The following is a 20,495-nucleotide window of genomic DNA, read 5'->3' as shown; positions in this document are numbered from 1 at the left end:
GGCACTGAGCCAGCACATGAATGGCATCACCTGTTTGGCCAGGGGTAGAGATATAAAGCTGAGTATTATCAGCATATTGATGAAAACTTACCCCAAACCGACAGATGACCAAGCCCAGCTGCTTCATGTAGATGTTAAAGAGAATGGGAGCAAGGACCGAGTCCTGTGGAACCTCACAAGAAAGGGGCCAGGGCACAGAACACTCACCACCAATCGACACTGACTGGAACCGCTCAGTGAGATAGGATTGGAACCACTAAAGAACAGTGCCCCCAATGCCCAGGCCACTTAAGTGCTCCAGAAGGATAGCATGGTTGATGGTATCGAAGGCTGCTGAGAGATCAAGAAGAACCAAGAGAGGTGCGCTTCCCACATCAAGGTTACGATACAAGTCATCCAACAGGGCGACCAATGCCGATTCAGTGCTGTGCTGCGGCCTAAAACATGACCGGCAAGGATCCAGGAAATCAGTTTCCTTCAATAATAACAACTAGCTGACCTGGCACAGAGCATCTGCACCCATAGTTCTCCCTGTTTCTCCCCCCCCCCAACTTCATTTCGTTCTCACGCACACACACCCCAGCCCCAGTTCATTCTCTCTTGGAGGCTGGCCGGCCTGGCTGCCACTTCTCCTCCCTGCCCACTGGCCGGTCTAGCCGCCACTTCTTATCCTGGCCAGCGGCCGGCCTGGCCACTGCTTCTTCTCCTCTCCTACTTGGCCGTCCTCCTGACCAGCAGTTTCTTTCTGCCCATCCCCATCGCTTATCAGCAGCTGCTCATGAACTCTCAAGAGAGCTGCCACACATAGGATTAGCGACGGGTATGCCTTAGAGAAATATATACAAAGGTAATGGTGTAATGCATGGAAATCTTATATGTTCATACAAGTTGTTCTAGTAAGAACTAATCTGCCTACATTCCTTTCATTATCCCTACAACTGTACCAAATTTGGTCCAAATCAGTTCCCACTTGCACTTCAAATGTTCAACATGTCCACCATCTTGAATCAGGGTGAATGACATCATTACAAACGACGCTCTTGAGTCATCCCTATGTGTCCCTACACCTACAACTGTAGCAAATTTGGTCCAAATCTGCTAGGCAGTTCACAAGGTGCGTACTTTATTAAATGTACGGTCATGGACCAAGACATACAGCATAAAACCTAATGAACAATAAAACATACAATTTATAAGTGCATAGATCTTCTGCAACAAATAATAATATAACAAAATTTAGCTGTAACATAAGATACTACTTCATCCAAATCCAACAAAAGAAAATTTACAAGAGCCTCATCAGATGACACACACACACACACCCCGCACCGCAGTGTATCAATGGGGAAATCAATCATTGTCTAACCTCATGATAGAGCTTACAGTGGAGCAAAATATGATCTCTAGTTTCTATATCACCACAAGGGCATTTTTAAATCTTGAACAGGGAGGTGGGCAGTTCACACTTGCACCTCAAATGTTCATGTGTCCGCCATCTTGAACTGGGGTGGATGACACCATCACAAACCACGCCATTCAGGTGTCCCTGTGTGTCACTCACTACAGCTGTACCAAATTTGGTTCAAATCGGTTAGACAGTCCACAAGTTAGCCCACTTGTGCCTCAAACATTCATGCATCCGCTATCTTGAATCAGGGTGGATGACATTACTACAAACTATGCTACTGAGGCCTCCCTATGTGTCCATACAGCTATAGCAAATTTGGTTCAAATCAGTTAGGCAGTTCATATTAGCCCATTTGTGCCTCAAATGTTTACACGTCTGCCATCTTGGATCGGGGTGGATGACATCATTACAAACAATGCCAATGAGGTGTCTCTATGTGTCCCTACAACTGTATTCGATTTGGTTCATACTGGTCCAGGCATTGCGAAGTAGATGGGACACACAAACACACACACACACACACACACAACCGCCAGGTGATCTCTTCACGTTTACATAAACATGATGTTTGTTGCTACACTTTTTCTTTTAAACCTATCGTCATCTGAAGAGCTGAAAAGAAAGCATCTTAATTATGAGACATGTAGGCAAGTAGTTTAGGGGATTTGTGGTGGAGTAGCAATATAGCTTGCAGATTGGCACAGGAATGCTCTAAAATTATCAACAGACAAATCTAGCAACTTTGTAAGAACAAGAGTTGCCATAATGGTGTTACAGCACATCTAAAGCAGCTGCTATTCAACACTGAAACCTCGTTAGAAGTCTGTGGCCAAAGAATTTGCTGGTTAGCTTAAATTAGTATATAAAATCACCTCCCACTTCCCCATCCCCAATTCCTGGCCCTCACTGTTGCCCTCTTAAGACAGTCAGATCAGAAAGCTGCAATGATGGCAGAAGCAACTCTTCAAAGGACAACAGCATTGCTGGAATCTAGACTGTTGACCTAGCATCTCTTGGTTCCCTAACCCCAGCCGTCCAACCCTCCATTACTTGCCACCTTCCTTCCTGCCAATAGCACACAGCCACATCTGTGTTCCTCAGTCTTACCTAAGTTTTGCATCCACCCATGATTTCTCCAGGTTCTGCTTTTCAACCCACGCCTACTTAGGCTGATAAAAGGAAGCAAGACCATTTTTGACCATTCCCTAGAATTATTCCATCTCCACAGTAAACAGCCTCCTACAGTCCTTTCTTGCCTGAACCCCAGGTCATATCTGCCCAAAATTTCCTTCTCCTTCACCTACCCTTTTCTCAGGTACTTGTTTCTCAGTCCCTTGCTGTTTCTTTGCACCATCCCTTCAGACACTTTGTCTACAACCTGGGACTTCTTCCTAGTTCTCAGCTATGCTCACAAAGCTCTCTATTAGCTTGTGGACAACATCCTAACACTGCACTAGTGCAATGAATGAAGCTGCACTAGAGCAAGATTATCAATCACTGGGGTTTTTGGAATTGTGCTGTGGTGCAATTTCCTGAAAAACATATGAGGTGTGTCACAGGTTGCACAAACACATGTGTGGTAATGCAACACTAGTCGGGAGCTCAAGCTTCAGACTTAGCACAACTAACCAGCACAACAGCCTTGCAACAGTGCAACATTTTTTGCACAAGCACATTAGTCAGGATGTTGGCCTGCATTAGGTTTTAATTTCAGCCAAAACTGACAACTTCCCCTTCCCTCACAGAAGGTAGGCTGCAAACATTCCAATATTATTGTTTCCATAGAATGCTGGAATGTTCACACCAGCTCAGACAATCAGCATCAGGGCCTTTACAGCCACAAGCAAATAAAACAAGGATTCCAACCTACAAAAAGAACAAATTAAGATGTCTGTTTTCACTTGACAGAAGAGATTATCATTATCATTACAAGAATATTGTACAAAACATAGGGAACCACTTTTCCCTTCAGCTGTTGAAATGGTGCTTCTTCAGTGATCCATACTGTCCTGACTGTGTATAATGCTGGGCTTTTTAAAGGAGGCATTTCCTGAATGCCTGCTGGTAAGATGTAAAATGAATCAACAGGATGTCATCTAAGCAAGCAAAATAATTGCTCAGGAATTACAGAGAGTTATGCAGGAGTTTGACAGTCAGCTGGAAATCTGAAGAAATCAGACCGATAGAGTTATTTTCATTTCCATCTTTAAAGGCCAGTCTCAATAATGTCTGTGTAGGTGCAGAAGGGAAATGACTTGATTAGAAAGCCAGAGGTTGCCAGCTTGAATCCCCTCTGGTACGTTTCCCAGATATGGGAAACACCTATATCAGGCAGCAGTGATATAGGAAGATGCTGAAAGGCATCATCTCATACTGCGCAGGAGATGGCAATGATAAATCCCTCCTGTATTCTACCAAAGACAACTCCGGGGCTCTCTGGTCACCAGGAGTCGACACCAACTCTACGGCACACTTTATCTTTAGTTATCGGTTCCAAGATGCAAATGAACTAATCACAAAAACTCCATTCAAATTCCAATCAAATTTGAATGCCAACCAAAATGGGGTGGTGGACAGCCTTTTCAATACAACCAAACGTATAAGGTATCCCAATGTTACCTAAGCTTTGGTTTCTCATCTGTGGAGAATGATGATGTCAATATCACATCCCTCTGTTAAACCTTAAGTAGCACAGCGGGGAAATGCTTGACTAACAAACAGAAGATTGCCAGTTCTAATCTCTACTGCAACTATATCGGAAAGCAGTGATATAGGAAGATGCTGAAAGGCATCATCTCATACTACACGGGAAGAGACAATGGTAAACCACTCCTATATTCTACCAAAGAAAACCACAGGGCTCTGTGGGCACCCAGAGTCGAAATCAACTTGACGGCACACTTTACCTTACCCGTTAAACTTCAGCATAAGTGATCCTAGGGTTAGATATTAGAAATGCAGGTTCATGTCCTTCTTTAGCAACAACAGCTCACTGAATGGCCTAGGACAAGCCACTATCTTTCAGTATAATCTATCTCACAGGTTGGCAAGATAACACGAGATAAAAATGCTTCCTGAAGATTGGGCCAAAGAAAAATCTGAATATATAGAAAAACTCAGTGCTGCATTACGAACTATCTCCAAATGAAAACTGAGTCTTCAAAACTGGTAAAATGGTGTTCTGATTACACACACCAATTTTTATTCTGATGTTTCAAATGTCAAAGGATAGATAAAAGCAATGCAGTGTACTATCTTTCCTGTTCCCCTTGAGAACAGTAACAAAGGTTGAACTTCAATTGTAGAAAAGAGTCTGAGCATGCACCAACTTTCATGCTGATGTCTCAAATGTTGAGTTACACCACATATTATCTTATGCATTTTCCTCCCCGCCACTCTGCCACTGGAATTGGGTCTAAGGGTCAAACAGTTACTGAACTTGAAGTACAGAATTGTGCTCTGAACATGGGCATTAAATTTATTTCCAATATCTCAGTTTTTAATGTAGTTATCCCATAACTTATACACAATTGATTGCTGAACAGGCAAGTTCAGCAACTATAGGCCTATAGGCCTCATTTTGCTTGGCCAACAATGAACACCAGGTAGACACGTAGAACTAAGCCGACATTTGACACAGGGAACTCAGCTAACTCATGCGCACATTTGGAAAACAGTGAGGAAGTTGGGGCTGAATCTGAACAACTTTTACATATATTTCAAAGAATGAATATCCTATCTACTGCATCACTAACAGGAGCCTTGAAAGAAATAATCAAGTGCACCGCTTTTATGATCTTTGCCATGTACATTTAAACTACCTTTGCAAGATGCACTCTGCATTCTGAGATAGTTAACAGGAAAGGAATCAATGGGCCAAGATCTCTGTAGCCTTTCCTCCTCATTTAAAAAAACAAACTGAAAAAAGCATTCTTGCATAACTCCCTATCACACAAATCTACACATTTGTAACATTTTGGAACTGAAGAATTCAATGGTCTTCCTGAAATCTATACTTTAACAGCAACACACCTAGAACAAAGTCCAATTAAAAAACAATGAGGTTCATAGTCACATGGCTGTTGTTCCTACTGTTGCATCAACACCTGCCACAGCCATCAGAAAATTACTGTCTGCAAAACTTTCCCCTATAGGGAAAAGGGGCTGAGGCAGCAGCAGTGGCTGGGTTGTTCACACTCACCAAGAGCAACTAAGGCTTAAATCTTATGCACATTTATACTGAAGTAAGCCCTACTGAGCTCAATGAGATACACATGAGATAAACACACGAGAAAGCATGCACAAGTCTGGGCTGTTACATGTATACATGTTGATTGTCACTTGTACTATGGAAGAGGCTGAAAAAGATCTTCCGGGGGAAGGAAAAAAAATACTGCACACCAGGAGTCTGGATTAGTCTTAATATTTTAATAGATGTCCTCCCCTTCTGCATATGTGATCTTAAATATAACTCTCGAGATGCTCTCCCAAACCAAAGCATTTCAAGCCCACAAAGCACAAACTGCAGCCTGTGGTTATCTCATGACTTGGGGAATTCTTTATCTCGGGGTTAAGCATGGGATCAGAAGGTTGTATTAATCGACAGGCGATCCTATTATAATCAATGGGACTGCTTGAATGGAAGTAGATTGTGAACTGCAGCCAGAGAGTGAGAGGGGTCGGTCAGCGACAGTGGCGGCGAAGTTGAGCATCCTCCAGGGAGCCTCCCACCCTCCTTTTCCAGGAAAGCAGGATCCTCAGAAAGGTTCCCTGGCCTGCAGAAACAGCAGGGCAGGCGGAAGGTGCAGCAGTGGGTGCACCTATTGTGAAGGGGATGCGTGCAGCCTCTCTCTGGGCAAAGGGGCGACCTCGGGGCAGCTGCAGTCGGAAGCGCGGCGGGGGGTGGGGGTGGAGAAGAGAAGCGAGCGCTTTGACATGCCCTCTCCCCGCGCTCCCCACGAAATGCGTTGCTTTTTGGCAGCCGCGCCGGCGTCTGACCTGGTGGCCGAGGAGCCGCGCTCCGGCTCTGGCTCCTCCATGGCGGTGGCGGCGGAGTCTCTCATCCGTGCACCGAGACTGGCATAACGTCGGCAGGACCCCTTCTGCAGCCCGGTCCAGCGACGAGAGAGGGAGAGCCAGAGAAATCCAGAAACGGAGGCGAGGGGTGTCACTCACGACCCGGCTGCAGAGACCCGGCCGCGTAGAGCCAGCCGGGCGGCCGCCATCTTGAAAAGAGGCTCCGAGAGGAGCGAAGCCGGGAGCATCGGTAGTACGGAGAGCGTCTAGGGACAAAGCGAGCCACAGGCGCTCTCGTTCGCTCCTCTGGTGAGAGACAAGAGAATGGCGCGCCACCCGGAAGCGGGAAAGGAGGAGCGGGACGCGCTGTCCAGTGGCTGCTTGCAGCAAGAAGCGAGCGCGGCGGCCCTGGAAGCGGGGAGGTGGAGGAGGGACGAGCAGAGACAGGCAGCGCTTTTGTGGGAGGACTGTAACTGTACTCCGCTCGGGATTCCTCTCCTGTTCAGGTCCGCGTGAGTCAACCCCCTCGTGCGTAATTCCTGCGAAATGATGCCCATGACAGCATCTGTGTCTCGTGTGGATGGCGTCTTTCGTCCGGGAGAGAAAGCTCTCGGACTTGTCTTCGCGAACAGTAGGGCCATTTAGCGCTAAAAGGGGGTGTAAACAGTAATAATGCGAAAAGTGCTTTTTGGGGAAGGTAGATTTTGCTATTGGTGTGGCAGGGAGAAATGCAAGGCAAGGGACGGTCCCCCTCCCCTTACTACTCGGAAGAAAGTTCCATACCCCGGCCTGCAACATTTCACAGATGAAAATAGGAATGCTCATGTAACGCCCCTTCACCAAGGATCTGCAGGAGAAATGTATCCCACATTAATACTAAAGATTCTTCTTTGCTCGCTGTATACTTCAATCATTTACACTGCAGCTTCCCGCCCATGACTGGCTTCTGAAAGCAGGGGCATACACAGCAAGGGTGCACAGGTGCAGCAAGAGAGAGAGCAGCCTAACAGAACTTCCCAATCAACTGCATTGGTACAGTGGGGAAAGTGGCAATTTTTGATCCACTCCCCTTCTCCAGGAAGCCCTCCATGCCACCCAAAACTATGTCTCTGAGGGATGCCCAACCCCCACTCCACCCTGCCAAAGGGAAGGGGGTGTGTCAAAAATTGCTGCTGCACCTGTACAGTTGGTTAAGAAGCTCTGTTAGGCTGTTCTCTCTCTCTCTCTCTGCATGATACATCCTTACTCCATATGCCAGCCAGGGTATATAAATTAACAGGCCATAGTTGAGAGAGGAGTCCCCTGACATTTTGGGTGCATACATGTACATTTATGTGAACATGAGCTAAAGTGAAGATGCCTCCTTAACTTCCAGAGACCTGGGGAAGGGGCTGAAACTCAAAAAATGACAACTTTATCTACTAGCAACATTTTTTTTAAAGGCACTCCTAGAATCTCTCCCAATGACAAAATAGGGGCTGGGATTTATCAGTTGGCTATCAGAAGTTAGCAACTGTTCTTCATAGATCGGGAAAGCTGGAACAATAGCTGGAACAGGTCTTATTGATTTCAGTGAGACTTACTCCCAACTAACTGTGCATAGGATTGCAGCAGTGGCATCTCATTCTCTCCCCAGACTCCAAGACTAGCATTTAAAATATCACATTTGTGTTCAGTCCACTATATTTAGCACTCTGTGGCCCAGTCATCTCTTGGTACAAATGGAGTACATGAAGTGAAGTGCAGATCAAGCATGGAAACTACGAGCAGCAATTCCTGCGAGCGTGACCACAAGGAAAACCACCGCCAGCCATCTCCACGATCACTCAACAAGCTTCTCTAGCTGGGGGTGTAAATGCATTTGTTCCACAGTGAATCAGGATTGCTTGTGTGCTTGCTACAAGTGGTATGCGAACCAGCCCTCTAGTGGTAATGAAGACCAGAGAAATCCACTGTGATACAGCAATAAAGTTTGTTGCTGTATTGCTCTTATACTGTGAAAAGTCCAAAGGAAATAAGATGATACTTTAAAGTGCTAGGGCTTTTGTTTGTGAAGGAAAATACAACCTTAATGTTCCAAAGTTGGCATTTCAATAGAAATTAATATAATACAAGGTACCACAATCCCTCAATTGACATATATGCACGTAAAGCCACGGGTGAGATGCATTTAAAGAGCTAGTGTGGTGCAGTGGGAAAAGTGTTGAACTTAGAGTAAGGAGACCCAAGGTTAAATGTCTGTTCAGCCACAAAGCTTACTAGGTGACTTTGGGCCATCTCTCAGAGGGTTGTTGTAAAGATAAAATAGAAGGGAGCCATATATGCTGCCCTGAGCATCTTAGAGGAAAGGGAAATTTAATAAATGCTACATGTTTCAGCAGTGTCCTGTATTTATAATCTATCCTTCTTTTACCCAAGCAACTATATGGACTTGTAAATAGCTATTTGCCTGATTTCCTGTGGCAAGTAAGAATCTCTTCTGGGCACTTTCAATAAGTTAGTGTACTGTTTAGCTTTTAGGCTGCAAATGACCAACATAGATTTGTGTAGGCAAGTAGGCTAAGACATATTGTTGTGGACTAGTAACTTTTGTGGTATTATTTGCAAGGCTGGATTGTTTTATGAAAAAAATTGTGCTAGATGTTTATAGAATCATTCCTAACCTGACAAGAGTTTCTTGGGCAAACTCTGATCTCCACAAAACTATCATTTTGTGCCTAGTATTTTGAAGATGGGTGGAAGGATTACAACTTTGTAAATTTCATTAGCCCAAGCACACACCACACTATACAACTGTGTATGTAAAACCATAGTTTGGATTTAGGAAGAATGTAGTTATCATAACAGATCTGTTATCATCCTGAAGTTCAGTTCTCAAGGGAAGGTAGAGTCTGCATTTTTAAGTAATTCAAAGGAAAACAGAGCAGGACTACCTTTAAATAATGTAAATTATCTGGGAACTACATTCTGTATTGCTATAGTTCTAGAAAGGGTGGAGCATCTTGCACAAGGCCTGTGTTCACACTTTGCAAACCAGTTGCTGGTCTACTGATTTTTGCCTAGACCTTCCTGATTGGTAAGCATCATTATGGCTGAATGAGGCCCAGTGCCAATAACGTTTTTAGCACATTCTGAAAGGGTTCCTAGCCGCTCCTCTGAGCCTCTGCATCTTAGAAACACATCTTGGGCTGCCCTAGCTGCTGAATTGGAGATGGGCCAAAAATTAAAACCGATATGAAATAAATGGAGCCACAAGGAAGCTGTAAATGCTCGAATGAAAGAGGGAGGGGGCTGGATTTCATCCAGAGTTGTAAAGGTTCTTACAGCTAGCTTTCTTACTTCTTACACCTGCATTAGGGGAATGGAGAGGAAGGAATGCTAGCTACCAGAGTTAAGGCAAGGAATATCACAAGTGAAATAAACTATAGACTGGAAAAGATCAAGAACTGAGCAGGAGTTCGTAAAAATGTATTTGGATTAAATCTTCCCTGTTGCAGAGTTCTCAATGAGTGCAGAGATATGGGTTTGAAATTTTTCCACAGGAATTTTTCCAAAGTGGAAACTTTTCTGGAAAATCTTCCCAAAATTTATTTTTCCATGAAAATTTTTCAATTTCTAAAATTCACTGACCAACATCTGGACTAGCACTGTGTGCATGCAGCAGTGAGTTCCAGACTACTGCTGTGCCCACTGTCATGGGGGGACACACACACACACCACTAGTCTGGATGTCAGCCATTATGTCATAAAATTCATGAGTAACAATGAATGGATGCCAATGCAATATTAGGCAAGCCTGACAATGTCAAGATGTAATTAATGTTTTTCAGATGACTATCTCCAGAAATCATGTGGGAGAGTACATATAGGTTGCATTGATTTACTGAGTATTCAAATAAAAATAATTGCTTTTCACACAGCTTTGAATTTGTTTCACGGTGACATTTAAACAACATTAAGTGTCTTTATTATTTCCTCCCTAATCAAATATTTCAGTTCAGCTACTTTGAAAACTTTGAGATACAGTGGCTGGCTGGCTGGTTTGCATTTTTAAAAAACTAAATATATAGATCAAATAGCATGCCAGATCATGCTGTAATACGTTCCTTTCCAAAGTCAGTTGTTGCCAGATCTGTTGAGTTCAACAGACAGATTATGTTAGAAGAAAGAAAGAAAGAAAACCTTGACAGAAAGAAGAGTATTAGTGTCTGAGTGCTGTGTCAGCTCACATTCTGCAAATTAGATCCTGCTAATCTTTGGTGCCATTAAGTCATTGCTATTCTAGGAATATTTAAGTCATGGTACCATAAGGTCAGAAACATTCTTGGGACTCATGCCCTCTTGTTTCTAGCAGCTGAAGTATTTGCCTCCACTTCCTGTCTTGAGCAGCTACGATACAGTGGATCTTGTCTTCTTATGTAATGGCTATTAGCTGCATACATTTTGTTGGCAGGTAAGGTCATGTGATCTTAATGGACTTAGTTCATGTGCAGATAGGCATTGTGCTACAAATGCCAAAGTGTGTCTCCACTAACAGAATTTTTCCACCATTGTATTACAGTTAATAATATATGAGGAGCTCAGGACAGCATACATGGAGGTTATCCCATTTTATTTGCACAAAAATCCTGTCAGGTACATTAGTCAGAGATATGGTAACTAGCCCAGGATCACCACCTAGTGATTTTAAGGTGTATTAGACTGTCATGTTTCTGTATCATAGCATGATTGTTTCCAGCAAGCTTATACTTCTTGCATTCATGCACAACTGGTTGTGTTCTCTCAATCTCTCCCGCCGCCCTCCCATCCCCCACCCCCGCTCCCCCTGTGTCCTCATTCAGGCTTTGGTCTTCTTTCTTGACCCATGTAATCACTGTGACCATTATGGCCCCCCAACTTGGAAATAAAAGTAAGAGTTAATGCAGAATGAGACAAGAATAATGGCGCTGAGGAGAACTGTGAGAAGTACATAATCAATTATTCCCATCTTTATTTTAAACCGTGTTGTAAATCAGCTGAAAACTACACATATAAACCTTATTCAGGCATTATACTCCCACATTCATAGTAGAGGGAGGAGTGGCCACATGCCCCAGGCATTCAGCGCTTGTCTGAAGCGGGCAGTGTTGCGTATGAGGAGAGGTTTTCCACATGATTTAGTATCCTGACTAGCCAGGTTAGAGTGTTGGGGTAGAACTGGGATGGCTGAGGTTCAAATCCCCACTCAACCATGAAGCTGGGTGACCCACTGGCTGGCCTTAGTGGCCAGTTACTATTTCTCAGCCTAATCTTTCTCACAGGGTTGTTGTGAGTGTAGATGAGCATGTAGCTCAGTGGTAGAGCATCTGTTTTGCATCCAGAAGGTTCCAGTTTCAATCCCTCCAGGTAGGGCTAGGAAAGGCTCCTCTCTGAAACTTTGAAGAGTCACTGCCTGTCTTACACAATACTGAGCTAAAGCGATTAATGTTCTGTTCTGGTATGAGGCAGCTTGGGAAGTAGGGTTGCCAACCGTCCCAGTCTATGCGGGACATCCTGCATTTTCAGGAGGAAATGTTTGTCCCATCTGGGAACACATTTCCCCCGCATTTTGGTGTGGGGCGGGGCAGCAGCGGCATGCACGGCCAGCAGCAGTGCCCTCGCCACCTCTGGCTCCTCCTTCCCCCAGCCAGGACAGCGGCTTATTTATTATTTATTTATTCATTCGATTTTTATACTGCCCTGCCAAGCTGGCTCAGGGCGGTTTACAATTAAAAAACAGAAATCATTAAAAACAATTAAAACAGAAATACAAATATAAAGACCAATTTAAAAACATCTTTAAAAACAATTAAATAATCAAAACAATTAACCCTGAAAACCAGGTTAACATTAAAACAAAACTAATTAAAAATCCTGAAAGCCCAGGCCAAACAGATGGGTTTTAAGGGCTCTCTTGAAGGTCGGCAAAGAATTAAGAATTTCTGCTGGGAATGTACTCCACAGCCCAGGAGCAGCTACAGAGAAGGCCCGCCTCTGAGTCGCCACCAAACGAACCGGTGGTAACTGGAGATGGACCTCTCCAGATGACCTTAACGTGCGGTGGGGATCATGTAAAAGAAGGTGCTCTCTAAGATAACTCGGACCCAAGCCATTCAGGGCTTTAAAGGTAATAACCAGCACTTTGTATTTTGCTTGGAAACATATCGGCAGCCAGTATAACTGTTTCAAAAGAGGCATCATATGGTCTCTCCGGGTTGCCCCAGAGACCAATCTGGCTGCCGCATTCTGAACTAACTGAAGTTTCCGGACTACGTACAAAGGCAGCACCACGTAGAACGCATTGCAATAGTCAAGCTGGGAGGTTACCAGCTGATGCACCACTGTTTTGAGGTCATCCTCTCCGAGGAATGGGCACAGCTGTCGAATCAGCCGAAGCTGATAGAAAGCACTCTTGGCCATGGCCTCCACCTGAGATACCAGGGTGAGGCCTGGGTCCAGGAATACTCCCAAGCTGTGCACCTGCTCCTTCTGGGGGAGTGTAACCCCATCCAGCACAGGAAGATCTAACTCACCCCTAAGATTCTGAGCCCCCACAATGAGCACCTCCATCTTGCTTGGATTCAGCTTCAATTTGTTCTCCCTCATCCAGCCCATTACTGCCTGTAGGCAGGCATTTAGAGAATGAGTGCCATTTCCTGAAGATGAAAAGGAGAAGTAGATTTGGGTGTCATCAGCATACTGATAACACCCAGCACCAAACCTCCTGATGACCTCACCCAGAGGTTTAATGTAGATGTTAAAAAGCATTGGTGACAGAATGGAACCCTGAGGGACTCCATATAACAGCTCCCGTTTTGAGGAGCAACTGTCACCAAGCTCCACCATCTGGAATCTACCCGAGAGATAGGAACAGAACCACTGCAAATCAGTGCCCCCTATCCCCAAGTCCCCCAGGTGATCCAGAAGGATACCATGGTCGATGGTATCAAACGCCACCGAGAGATCCAGAAGAACCAGCAGAGTCACACTCCCTCTGTCAATTCCTCGGTAAAGGTCATCTGTCAGACCGACCAAGGTTGTCTCAACCCCATAGCCAGCTCTAAAGCCAGTTTGAAATGGGTCTAGATAATCATTTTCCTCCAAGACTGCCTGGAGCTGGTTGGCCACCACCCTCTCAATCACCTTGCCCAACCAAGGGAGATTGGAGATTGGACTGTAGCTGTCCATCACTAAGGGGTCCAGGGAAGGCTTCTTTAAGAGTGGTCTAACCATTGCCTCCTTCAGACAGCCGGGCACCCTACCTTCCCTCAGCAATGTATTTACGATATTAACTGGGCCACCTCCAACAATCTCCCTGCTAGATAGAAGCAGCCAAGTTGAGCAAGGTTCCAGAGAACAGGTGGTAGGCCGCACCGCGCCAAGCAGCTTGTCCACATCTTCGGGAGTCACAGATTGAAACTGATCCTGATGACTAATTTGTAAATGCAAGCCAACTGACTGAGCAAGTGCGACTTTGCCACCTTTTGTCTTCAAAATGTCTGGCAGTTAGGTTAGAGTGCCTTGAAGTATGCGCAGAATACCTTTCCCTTCTGAAGGAAACATCTGTACTGAACATTTGAAGCATTTGTAGTGAGAGAAAGATATAGTGCTTCTAAGCATGTGTGGGATACCTTTCTCCAATAAAACAACTTGTTTGAAGAACATAATCTCTCCCGCTCTGCTACATATGGACAACTCTTCAAACTCATAATCTACCAAATTGAACAACACTAGCCATGTACTGTGGCCTACCTGTTTCTGTAGTCTCTTGAACCCTGCTATATTAAACATTTGAAGCCATTTGCTTGGATTTTTAAAAAATTCAAATTTCAAACAGTGAAATCTATTATTCTTGCCTTCTCTCTTTTTCATCTCTAGCTTTATGGGACTTATAGACATAATCTTTTTGACGTGGTCAATTACAAGCAGTCATTTTTGGGCACAGTGACTGATCTTGCAAATGTACTGACACATCCAAAGATATCAGAGGGGAGAAGTACAGAATGTGAACCAGGACATTGTGAGCTGCAATCTTAACACAAGTTGGAATATTCAAAAGATTGTTCAGCATACCAGTAACTACAACACGATGCTTCACCATGCAATCATTATATCAGACCAGTAATGGGACTCAGCCTTACATGTAAATGTTTGTACTGTAAGTTTGCCATACCGAAAGACAAGTTGGCATGTTGCCTTATCTGCACCACAGGAGCTTCCTTGTGGCAAATTTCCACATCCTCGTTGTAATGTCTAACTCCAGTTAGCACAGCACGCCTTATCCTGTGAAGAGTTTCCTTGCCAGCTCTGGGCTCCTAACAGACATCCCTTCTAGCAAGGAACTCTACAGGAAAGGGAGAAAACATGGGGTAAATTGATCTAGATGCTACACTTCCAGAGGGGTAAATTGATGGAAAGCATACTTAAGGACAAAGTTGTTAAACATATAGAAGAACAGGCCTCACTGAAGGAGAACCAGCATGGCTTCTGCAAGGGCAAGTCTTGCCTCACTAACCTTTTGGAGTTCTTTGAGAGTGTCAACAGATAAGTGGATGAAGGTGATCCAGTTGACATAGTATACTTGGACTTCCAAAAGCTTTTGACAAAGTACCCACCAGGGTGGATTTGATTTAAATCAAACTGATTTAAATCACGATTTAAATCACGATTTAAATCACGATTTAAATCACTAGCAGGGTGGATAAAAATCAAAAAAATCCGATTTAAATCAAAAAAATCCGATTTAAATCAAAAAAATCGGATTTTTTTATTTAAATCGGATTATTTTTATTTAAATCGGATTTTTTTTTATTTTTATCCACCCTGCTAGTGATTTAAATCGTGATTTAAATCAAATCCACCCTGGCACCCACCAAAGGTTCTTGAATAAACTTAGCAGTCATGGGATGAGGGGACAGGTCATGTGTGGATTGCTAGGTAACTGGATGAAAGACAGGAAACTGGATGGACAAGTTTGGAATAAATGGACAGTTTTCACAATGGAGGGAAGTAGGAAGTGGGGTCCCCCAGGGATCTGTACTGGGACTAGAGATCCCTTCACTTGTTAACTTGTTCACAAATGACCTAGAAGTTCGGGGTAAGCAGCGAAGTGGCTAAATTTGCAGATGACACTAAATTATTTAAGGTAGTTAAATCCATACAACAGATTGTGAGGAGCTCCAAAAAGATCTCTTCAAACTGGGGGAGTGGGTGACAAAAGACAAAATGGCAAATGTGGTTCAATGTAAGCAAGTGTAAAGTGATGGATACTGGGGCAAAAAAACCCAGAGTCACATATACGCTGATAGGATCTGAGTTGTCGGTGACTGACCAGGAGAGAGATCTTGGTGTTGTGGTGGACAGCTCATTGAAAGTGTTAACTCGGGGCAAGGCAGCTGTGAAAAAAGCCAATTCCATGCTAGGGATCATTAGGAAGGGGACCGGGGGGGGAGGGGGGATGCTAATTTCATAATGTCCTTATACATATCTATGGTTTTGCCACATCTGGAGTACTGCGTACAGTTTTGGTCACCGTATCTTAAGAAGGAGATATTGTAGAGCTGGAAAAGGTGCAGAAGAAGGCAACCAAGATGATCAGGGGCCTAGAGCATCCTCCTTATGAGGCTAGGCTACAGCATCTGGGGCTCTTTACTTTGGAAAGGAGACAACTAAGGGGACATGATTATTGACTGGATGAGGGATAACAAACTGAAGTTGAATCCAAATAAGACAGACATACTGACAGTGGGTGGGGAGTCAGGACCCAAGAGATGGTTAGGGTTATATGGGAAGGCCTTCAAGACGCACCTGTTTCCTCAGGTTTTTAACTGAAATTAATTTTAAAAACTAGCTTAACCCACGCAGAGCATCTGAGCGCTAGTACTTGATTGCTTCCCTCACCCCCTGCCACAGCCCCCTCACCTCAGAGATCCCCCCACCCTCACCTGAGCAGCAATCCTGTTCCACCTTCTCCATCCCATTGCTTCCACCCTCCTCACCTCTCTTGGTCACTCCTCTATCCCTTTACTCCATCCCCCTAACCTCTCTTGGCCATGGCTGCAGCATTGCTGGCACCTATTGGGCAAGCTGCAGCCCCCTATCCCCAGAGTTCATCCCACTCTCACCCAAGCCCCGCTCCTGTTCCTCCCCACAGGAGCAACAGCAGCGGTTGACAGGGCCTTTCCTTGCTTTTCCATGATTTGATACAGCACATTGGGGGGGGCATTGCTGGACACCTGGAGACCTGTGGAACACAGTACAGCACTCAATTATTTAAGCCTTTTTTGCCCCCTTTTCCAGCCTCCAGGAACTGAACTCCAGTGTTCCCTCTAACAAAGATTCCCAGATGTTGTTGACTACAACTCCCAGAATCCCCAGCTGCAATGGCTTTTGTTTGGGGATTATGGGAGTTGTGGTCAACAACATCTGGGAATCCCTGTTAGAAGGAACACTGCTTAACTCTCCAATTCCAATTGCCTCAATGCCTAGGGATGTGCACAAATTGATCAGGCACATCCAGTAGGGACATGCCAAATCAATTCACTGCGGTCTGCTGAATTGTTTCGACGGGGCAGGGAGCGGTACTTTTAAGCATGAGTAAAGCAAGTCTTTACCTGCTCCTCTGCCACACACACACACACAGAGAGCTGGCCACATTTCCAGGCACAGTGCTGCACTGCTCAGAACTCTGTGTGCGGCCGCAGGGCTTCACCCAGCAGCTTGTGTGCAGCCACGAGACGCACATGGCCACTACACATGTGCAGGGCAGTGGAGGAGCAGGTTAAGGACCTGCTTTACTCATGGTTTAAAAGTACCACTCCCTGCTCCACCAAACATTTGTGCACATCCTTATCAGTGCTTTGTTATCCATGGTTCCATTATCCACTGTTGTAGCGGAGAACAGAACCCCTGTTGATAACAAAGTCCACCTGTATTTCAACAGTTTTAAAAGAGCTTCACTGGCTGCCCATTTGTTTCTAAGACCAATGCAATGTGCTGGTTTTAACTTTAAAGCCCTAGGTTACCTGGGTCCAGAATATGCCAAGGAGTGCTTAGACGGAGGTGTGCAAGCCAGACTGGATTTGAACTGAGCCGGCTCGGCCCCACCATGCCTGATTCGGCCATTGAACTGGGTGAGCCCATTCCTGGGCCAGCTCAGGATTCCCCCTTAAGGATTCCCCTTTATAGCACACAAACACCATGTACGTGCTGATGGCATGCAGGGCTTTTGGGGGACATATACCACCCCAGCAGGAAGCTGGAAGGGATGGCAGAGATCAGGTAAGCCCCTGCTCTCCATTTTCTTAAAGTTCCCTTTTAAATTTGCCTCAAAGTGCTTGAACCGCACTTCAAACCGCAGTTCGGGCACATCCCTATCATATGGGGTGAGGGAGGTGTCCAAACTGGCCCCTCACACACACACACACACACACACAATCTAAATACAACAATATTTCAGCACATGTAAGGGGACAGTTCAGATGTCCCCTTCCAACATGATTAGGAGAAGGGGTGAGGCATATCGGGAGGAGGCACTTGCGTGTCTTTAGTTACATGGCAGGTGGTCCTGCTCAGATAAATCATCCAAACCAATCCAAATTGAACAAAATGGTGAGAGGATGGAAGTCATTGAATCCCTAGCTTGACTGCAGCCACTCTGCCAAATTTCACCACCAAACTCTAGAAGAGAATGTTATAGATCATTTATCACAATGATTCTCTCAATGATTCACCAACCATTTTTAATAGGAGAATATTTATTCTTTCAGCAGACATGGGATTGCTGACAAACTTGTCTGTAGGTCTATCAAAAGCATTAGATGTGATTAGTTACAAAGTTCTGTCCAGAAGTTACATAATTGCATCATTCCTGCATGAGGTCATAAAGCTATTAATCACCCAACTCCCTAATTAGGTATTTTAAACTTGAGTCATTCTAAGTTTAGCCCCTTTAACCTTTCCATCAGCTTCTTGATGAGAAGCTGTTCAAATGTAAAGTCTAAACTGTAAGCAGTAAAAGTATTAATTAAACTCTGTTTCTGTTCCCTGAAATCCCATTAATATTTACATAAACACAGCAGAATCCTGAATCTAAGAACTTCGATAAATATTATTTCATTATTACAGTGTATTCCATTCTTCCTACAAGGAAGTATGAACTTTTGTCAACTTTATCATTCACAAAACTGCAATCCTGCAAGTGATTTAAATTACACTGACTTCAGTCAGACTTACACAACCTTACTGTATGCAGGATTGCAGCCCAAGACATTTTGATTTTCCTGCATGACCAGTGTGTTACCATATTTTGTAATTTTTTTGGGGGGGGAGAGACGGGGGACGCACGCACGCATGCACGCCTGCCTTTTGGTTTATTTATGTTTCCTAAATAGCAGGGGCATAGCAAGGTTGGACTGGGCCCAGAGACAAGATTTTAAAATGCTCCCCCACTCACTGAAGCTCAGCTCATGAAGTAAAGAAATCTTAGATGAGGGTGAATAGTGGTAACAAAAAGCATAGTAATATAGATAGATATAGATATATAAACACACCTGTGTGCCACAATATAACATCATCCTAAATTTTTTTTTTTAAGGTTTTGTAAATTGTAGATGATGCAAGTCATTTAACGGTACTAGAGAAAGACATGCTGTTCTGGTAGCTCCAGGTCTTAACACTCACATCAATTTCAGAGGATGAAAAGAAGGCCGGGCGGGTGCACAGCTGGGGGAGTCAGTCATGTGACTTGCCCCTGAGGGGGCCCCAAGGCAATGGGCCCCCAGACAACTGTCTCCCCTTGCCCTATTATAGTTATGCCCCTGCTAAATAGGGTGAGGGCAATCAGGATCAAGACTACAGCATGGGGGGATGTGGAAATCTAACTCTTTGCCCTGACTGTGATCCCAATCTGAATCTCTTCCGTAGTCATGCCGTTAGATCTACTTCCATTGATTAGGCAGAGAAAAGGATTACCAGGTACTACACACTTGTCTACCTCACTGGCTGAAAAGTTAGCAAAAAGCATAAATGTGATGGCCATTTTTAGCTACATATTTAATTGCTAAAATGTACATACTTTGCTGATCCAGATGCATACTCTACATGCCAAGTAGTTTCCAGTTTCCAAATCCCACTGATATAAACAAACATATCCAGTTTTCCATTAAGTAACACTCTGTTCTCAGGTTTCAAATTTTGCTCATTTTAATATATAAAGCTAAATATAGCTGCAGAAAGCAGCTCTTGTGGTAGAGGAAAAGGGACTACAGCCAACATTTTTAGTGCTTTAGTTGCAGCCCAAATCCACATATTAAGATCATTAAAGTAACTTCCATGAATTCAGGCCTAGAATGAACCTATTTTAAATCCAATGGCCAGACTAGTTAGTCATGACTAAGCACCATTGAGACCAATGAGGCAAGTCAGTCATGACTAACCTAAGTACCATTCATTTCCAGGGAACATACAGTCATGTTAATCGAGTCTCGATGCTAAGTCATGTTAGTCAAGTCTAGATGCAACTTCAGAATTCACAGAATAGTAATAATACAGGAGGTCCTCAAGCAGTGTTCCCTCCAACAGGGATTCCCAGATATTGTTGACTCCAACTCCCAGAATCCCCAAGCAAAAGCCATTGCAGCTGAGGATTCTGGGAGCTGTAGTCAACAACATCTGGGAATCCCTGTTGGAGGGAACACTGTCCTCAAGTATTGCGGGTTCTGTGTTCGTGTTTTCAGTTATTCAGGATTCAGCTATATATACACACCAGGTTCCAGTTATTCACAGTTCCTGTGCACATGTTTTAGTCATCCAGTAGCATTACCAGAGGTATTTCTGACTTGGAGGCACTGTGGAGGGAAGCTTCAGCAGAGGGAATGAGAGAGAGGAAGGGAGCTTATCTATCCTGTGTCACCCTGCCCTGGCAGACAGTGAGTAGAGCCTGTGGTAAGTACCAGCAGCTGCCTCTGTTTTCCTGGGGCTCTCTCTCTTTGGGAGCAACATTGCTGCAGGCCTCTGTTGGTAGCAGAGCTGCAGCTCCCGGGAGGGCCCCGAG

At 44.4% G+C, this 20,495-nt stretch overlaps 1 protein-coding gene and 1 long non-coding RNA gene across 9 annotated transcripts in view; one reads left to right on the top strand and one right to left on the bottom strand.

Annotated features, from left to right (window-relative positions):
* Nucleotides 1-20,495, bottom strand: part of MAP3K4 (mitogen-activated protein kinase kinase kinase 4) — a 114,116-nt gene that overhangs the window by 83,436 nt on the left and 10,185 nt on the right. For 5 of the 8 annotated variants that reach the window (XM_053294972.1, XM_053295008.1, XM_053294983.1 and 2 more), the window contains exon 1: nucleotides 6,407-6,535. The exons of 2 other annotated variants lie outside the window; for them this stretch is intronic. In XM_053294972.1, coding sequence (XP_053150947.1) covers nucleotides 6,407-6,471 — 65 coding nt within the window. In that variant the 5' untranslated portion in view covers nucleotides 6,472-6,535. Of the gene's footprint in view, nucleotides 1-6,406; nucleotides 6,536-20,495 lie in introns of those variants that run through there. One more of the 8 variants, XM_053295001.1, reaches the window with a different exon arrangement.
* Nucleotides 6,777-8,807, top strand: LOC128344608 (uncharacterized). Its single transcript, XR_008315952.1, has 2 exons — nucleotides 6,777-6,930; nucleotides 8,101-8,807. It is a non-coding gene; the product is annotated as an uncharacterized LOC128344608 (long non-coding RNA).

Source organism: Hemicordylus capensis, chromosome 1 (genome assembly GCF_027244095.1).
Source record: "Hemicordylus capensis ecotype Gifberg chromosome 1, rHemCap1.1.pri, whole genome shotgun sequence".
Lineage (NCBI taxonomy): Eukaryota > Metazoa > Chordata > Lepidosauria > Squamata > Cordylidae > Hemicordylus > Hemicordylus capensis.
The sequence above is the reverse complement of the archived record's forward strand: the minus strand, read 5'-3'. Positions and strand labels throughout refer to the sequence as shown.